Source organism: Pholcus phalangioides, unplaced genomic scaffold (assembly GCF_987345545.1).
Source record: "Pholcus phalangioides strain wild (caught in Gottingen) unplaced genomic scaffold, Ppha-v1.0 ptg000004l_1, whole genome shotgun sequence".
Classification (NCBI taxonomy): Eukaryota; Metazoa; Arthropoda; class Arachnida; order Araneae; family Pholcidae; genus Pholcus; species Pholcus phalangioides.
In genome coordinates this window covers 31077708-31083711 of record NW_028301597.1, presented here as the reverse complement: position 1 = coordinate 31083711, position 6004 = coordinate 31077708, and the positions used below count along the sequence as shown (strand labels likewise).

General features: G+C 35.1%; 1 protein-coding gene across 11 annotated transcripts in view; it reads right to left on the bottom strand.

Moving 5' to 3' along the window:
* Positions 1–2277: 2277 nt before the first annotated feature.
* Positions 2278–6004, bottom strand: part of LOC149087086 (disabled homolog 2-interacting protein-like) — a 102173-nt gene continuing 98446 nt past the window's right edge. For 9 of the 11 annotated variants that reach the window (XM_089231316.1, XM_089231317.1, XM_089231327.1 and 6 more), the window contains 3 exons: positions 4464–4572; positions 4045–4247; positions 2278–2680 (listed from right to left, as the gene is read on the bottom strand). In XM_089231316.1, the coding sequence (XP_089087442.1) occupies positions 2431–2680; positions 4045–4247; positions 4464–4572 (562 nt within the window). In that variant the 3' untranslated portion in view covers positions 2278–2430. Of the gene's footprint in view, positions 2681–4044; positions 4248–4463; positions 4573–6004 lie in introns of those variants that run through there. The other 2 variants (XM_089231324.1, XM_089231325.1) reach the window with 1 other exon arrangement.

The window sequence follows — 6004 nt, the reverse complement described above, 5'->3', positions numbered from 1 at the left end:
AAGAGGCATCTATAATTATGTATTTAATTATATGAATTAAAAAATTGTTAGGGCGATAAGTCAAACTGACTTTTTCACCCGAGTTTGGAATACGTCTTCGTAGAGCCAATTACTGTTTTGTTGCATAAAGATGAAAGCATTAAAAAAAGTAACAAACATGTGAAAGGATAAGCGATTATCCAGGCAGTACATTTGATTTCTTATTAATATAGAATATAACTGATGGCATAATCCAGGGCTTGACAAATCGCAAGCACCAGGTTGTCATGGTGATTAAAAAATTGGTATTAGCACCTAAAATTTCCAGAGCATGTATGATTACTTACTTGGGCAAAAAAAATATGCTCGGCTTCTAAGATATTTGGTTCACACCTAGATTTGTAAGTCCATGTGAGGATCCGGGTTCGAACCCCACAGTGGTGGTCGGCTGAAGTTGGTTTTCGGTGGTTCCCAACTTCAAGGTGCGAATGCGAGCCGATCTCCCCGTTAAAAAGTGTCGCCACAGAGGGCAACAGGCGTACAATGTTACAAATATTCAATCATTACACTTCACTCACAATATGAAGTATAGATGGCAGCACTCAAATATCATACACAACACTAGCTACACACTCTGCCACGAAGAGATCTCGGCAACGGGATAAGTCCAGTGGCAGAGACCCTGGCGTTCATTCATTCAGATTTGTAAGTCCTGGTTTAATCGCCAGCTGAGCCTTTGCAGCATTATAGCTCCATCCCATCCGGTAGAGATTCCTTCCCCCCCCCCCCCCCATCTGACTGGAAGTATCACCTATCAGTTTGCATGCTTATTCTCAAAAATTATGTTAAGCTGTTGTGTCATCGAGTTCCCTAGGGTATGTCCACATGTATTAAGATGGACCTGAGCTGAACTGTTTTTGACATTTAAAAATACATTTAAATCACATCAATGAAAAAAATCTGTCAGATTTTTTGATAATTTTAATGATGAGCACAGCTTTTAAATAGCATATGTTAATGTATTCTCAAAGCTATTCAACAGTATTTTGAGAGGATAAAGTATGTCGTATAGCTGATATTTATATTCCTTGTTTCTCGAAATCATCGAATTTTACTTGAGTGATAACATTTTGCCGCAACTTATATGTGCTCTGATTGTCATTCGTATAATGTTATTGTTAATATTGATGTTTAAAATGAAATTGTGTATTTGTAGTTTACTGTTGTTAGGAAAGAATAATTATCGATTGTTTTGCAAGATTGTGGTCTTGTTACTACAGAATAAAAATTTATTCTTTTTATTGAATCAGTAAATATTTGAAATTTCATGTGATTTCCTCTTTGCTATATCTCAAAAACTTCAACCAAATGTTAGGTAATGATAGCCACTTTAATATAAATATACACAAAGAAAGTGTTGAAACAAAATTTTTTTTCTCAAAGAATAAAGAAAGCCAAACTCTGATTTAACCTCTTAACAATCAGGGACAAGATATTTCAGCCCAACTTAAAGAAATTCATGTTAGCTTTCCTTACTTCTTTTCTTATTGCAAAGTTTCTTACTCCTATAAATGGAAGTTCCCCCCCCCCTCTCATTTGTTTTCCTCTTTTATCAACTTTCTTTGTGGAGCTTATATTTATTTGTCCCATGCGACAAATTATTTTCCCTCAAAAATTGATAGAGAAATCTACAGCATTCATTCATCTCATCTCCCCCCCCCCTTTATAATATGGGAACAAGTTTTTTTGAGATTCAGATTGCCAAATGCCTGTACGTGAAGGGGTTAATGAATTTGATGGGTTAAATCCGAGTTAAAATTATCACAAATATACATGGGGAAAAAAAACAGATATTGTTAAATCTGATCCTTATGTTTGAGTTGTCTGCTACATGATCACAATTAAAGGAATTACATCATTTAGACTAATCCTCATCTAGGCGGCTTTGGCATGCACATTACAGTGATCTCTCACAAGGATAAAAGATGCATAAGTGAGAGAAGTGAATAGCATTGTTTACCTATATCTTTCAACCAAGAATGCGGAAAATAGTCTTATAAGTGAGAGATAAATGAGTGATCTTGCAATGTAAGAGCACAGTCATCAAGTAGAGGCTTGTAAACCAAGTTACTTTCAATTCAAGGTTTTAGGCCTACTCTATTTTGTTGCTGGTGTAAGAACTGTGATTTGATTAAATTTCCGTAAGTTTTGCATTCAACCATGATTTGTGTGATTTTGATAATGATAACAATCAAATCAGTAAAATATGCTTGAGTAAGAGAAAGACACAGTAAAAAAAACAATTAGAATAATTTAATATTTTACACGCATTGTGTATGATAGGATACATATATATATATATAACTGTTCTCTTCGAAGTCATGAGCACTTGATTCATATGCATTTTATATTACATGCTGATAGACAAACAGGAATGACTAGCATGGCACTTTAACACGAACTGCTTTTGAATAAAGGGTCTCTATGTAGGTAGTTGTTCTTAAGAGACGGAGTTGAACCATTCTGGCTTTGCACTGGGCACTGAGCTCTCAGTTGAGCCAAGACAGCAAGCAGATGTGTGTTTGTTGCATCCAATGTCAAAATCTTCTTTTCTTGAGCTTCAATTATTCGTTGTTTGTCTTCTATAAGTGCCTGCATGTCTTTTTGCTCTCGCCTTAATTCTTCTTCGACTGTTATCAACCTAATTGATGGACAATTAGAAGGAGAAAAAAAAACATGTATATACTGCGAGAAATATCAAGTAATTTAGGCTGTGTGAGCTCTGCTGTTATTTTAAAAACAATAATCGTATCTATGAGGATGCAAGTAATTAAATTTTAAGTAAAAATTTTTTTTGCCACGTAGCAATAAAGTTAAATGTATCCCAGCGATAAATTTCGAATAGAGTAAAACCTCATAATGGTCACCCCACTTTTACGGCCAAATAATAATTTCCCGTATATAATAAAAGTATGTATTTCAAAGCCCCGATTAATGGCCACCACTGTTTTATGCACAAATTTTTTTGTTCAGTCAGTGTCTGCAAAAGAGGTTTTACTATACATGTATATATGCAGGGCTGGACAAATCGCAAAAAATCTAGGCGCTAGAAAAATTTTTTACCCGAAGAAAAAGGTCCAAAACAGTGCTCCATTTGAATTTTTCAGGGCTACCCTCTTTTTTGTTGGCAGATATGCTGCTATAAATTCCAAACAATTTGTGCTGCTCCCAACCTGTAATTTAGTAATTTCACAAAGTTTTAGGCACTAAATAGTAATTTTTTAGTTGCCATGGCGACCTGCTGCCTGAAATTTGTCAAGCCCTGATATATAGTTTTATGTATATTACAACAAAACAATCGTTTTAGTGATTGGGACAAGCTATTGCAAATCAAAATATCCAAATAACCACATATCATCTGTACCAATTATAATGTTGAATAGTAGCATTATTCCTGAGGAATAAAATGGCCTCAGAGCTGGGGGTGGAGGGGTGTATGCTCAAACACTTACAGTATTTAGTAGCATTGGGCCGAGCAACCCCAGACATAAGAAATCTAAATTTTCAACATAAATCTCAACTTGAGTGTCCACAGGTCTAGAAGAATACGTCAAATCATGAAGAAGCCAATTCGTTTGGATGAAAAAAACAAAAAACTGCAAGTATATCCAAAAACCCTTGTACACATTTCTGTACCTATACAGGCGTGTGACATGTGTAGTGACCTTAAGGAAATTTACTCTGGATAACAGAATTCAGAAGATAAGCAAGTATTGAATAATTGAGCTTTTACAACACAGTAGATTCCGGTAATCCGGCACATATCACACCAGGGTGTTCCAGATTACCAGAATCTCATGATTACTGGAAGTTAGTTGAAAAAAGTCCATTTAAATAATGTAAACTTCACTCAGACGCAATGACATGTTTTCCTCTTCTTTGCTCAGAGGAAACCCGTCTAAAAATACTGGATGGGCTGGAGTAGAAAACAGCCAGACTAATGAGAGTCACTGCTTTTGAAAAATAATTTGCTTCAAGATTTATTTTAGATTTGTTTGTATTTACCTTGTGATGATGGATTTCATCTGCAGATCTTTCTCTTCTTGTTGTTTCTTCAATTTGTCTTCTTCAGCTTCCATTCGTTTCTTCCATTCTTCTATAGCTGCCTCAGTTTTACCTTCTTGGGAATTCAGTTTCATTTCAGCATCGTGAAGTTTTGATTGAAGCTGTCCCATCATTAGTCGAAGTTCTCGAACTTGGTGTTCATACTACAATATTGTTTGAGTGAAGGAATTCTTTAAATTAGAACCAAAAAAATTTGTTTTTTTTCTAACTTTTAAGAGGAGGCTCCATGCATAGCTTTTTGAAAAGAGGTTAAAATTGAAGAGAAATCATGCAAAGTGTGTAAGTGCTCATGCAGGATGACATGTTGGTCTTATCATAATTATTTGAAGTCATGTGCCATGCAGATTGTGCAAACCCACCTCCTCTACTGTGTTCTTTGTACACATCTTTCTTGATCTCATATCTATTTTTCTGTCTTGCGCTGCACATGCAGCATAATCTAAGTATTGGCTTGACTTGATAGATGACCTGAAATGCAATATTAATTGTTAATAAGCAGGGAAACCAACTATATAGCTATTACTATTGATAAAAGCAAATCTAGCTAGAATGCCAGGTCTTTTAGTTAGCTTCAGCTTATTTTTGAATTGAAGAACTAAAATGAAAATCAGCTTAATGGCACATACACAGTCGAGCCTTGCAAAAGCAAACATGGCTCATAACATTGGAATGTAATATGTTTTTGTGTATTTGTGTTCTGTCTTGTCTTGATGTGCTAATTAAATTTCAATTTCAACTGACCAAGTTTTTTGCCCTATCCCATAAGATGTCATATTTGCTATAACCGATCTAATTATGATAGGATATAGCAAGCCATCTTTTCAGACCCCTGAAGGTTGTCATAAGCGAGGTTTGACTGTAAATGTCAAAGAAATTTCATTGCATAAAGTCAGGTCATTGAAATAAACCAAACGTTTTATATTTTTTCTAATCAGTATAAATTAACTGCAGACAAATGCAAATACTGTATAGTTTGCTTTAGACACAGACAGTTTAGCTAAGATATCATGATTAGCACAAATTTTATTGATTATAGAATGAGTGCTTCTCGAGCTAAAAAGGGCTATTTGGCGGCATTAAGTCATCCTCTACAATTTTCCCAAAAAATTATCATCTTTGGATATTTTCAGGTCTCAGATGTTTTAATGAAATCAAGTTAAAGTTATCATTTCATGCATTTGTGGCCAAGAAAAATTGACTGAAGCTGTTGCATGGGTCTTAACTCGCTTCCAGGTGTAATTCATTTCAAGTGTTAGCCTCACAAATGCCATCGAAGTAAACCACTAAACCAGGTGCCTCCACCCATTGGTACATTGTGGGCCACAGTTGACATTTTAATAAAGCCCTCAGGTCATTTAGCTATATACTATGCATGTTACCAAAGAGCTTGGTAGACCACTTTCATCCTGCAACCAGGGGCATTGAAGATTCCCCCCCCCCTACGAACTAAACCCTCTTCAAAATGGTACATCTTTTCAAATAAAGCTGGCTTTCTTGTGATTTTCAGTAGGAAAGGATATAGAAGATAGGAAAGAAAGAATGTTTCATTGAAAAAATCAGCTATAAAGTTTCCGGCTAGCCAGTACAGAAATAAGGGGTTCTGAGCAAGTGTGATATCTTATCAATGCTGAAATACAAGGTGCATCAGGCTTTATGCGAGGGTAATAGCAGTTTGCATGATGTAGAATTTAGTGATTGTTTCCTGAAAAATATTTTGTCCTTATAATTATAAAATAAGGTTTATTTCCTTTTCTGAATGAAGTATTTACTGTATAGAAGAGAATTGTTAGCTTTTTTACTCGAGAGCAGTATTTTGCTACTAGGGTTGGTTTAAGGAATTTAATTATGAATAGCAATGGGAAAATTTTATGGCCACAGGGATAATATTTCAAAGATACAA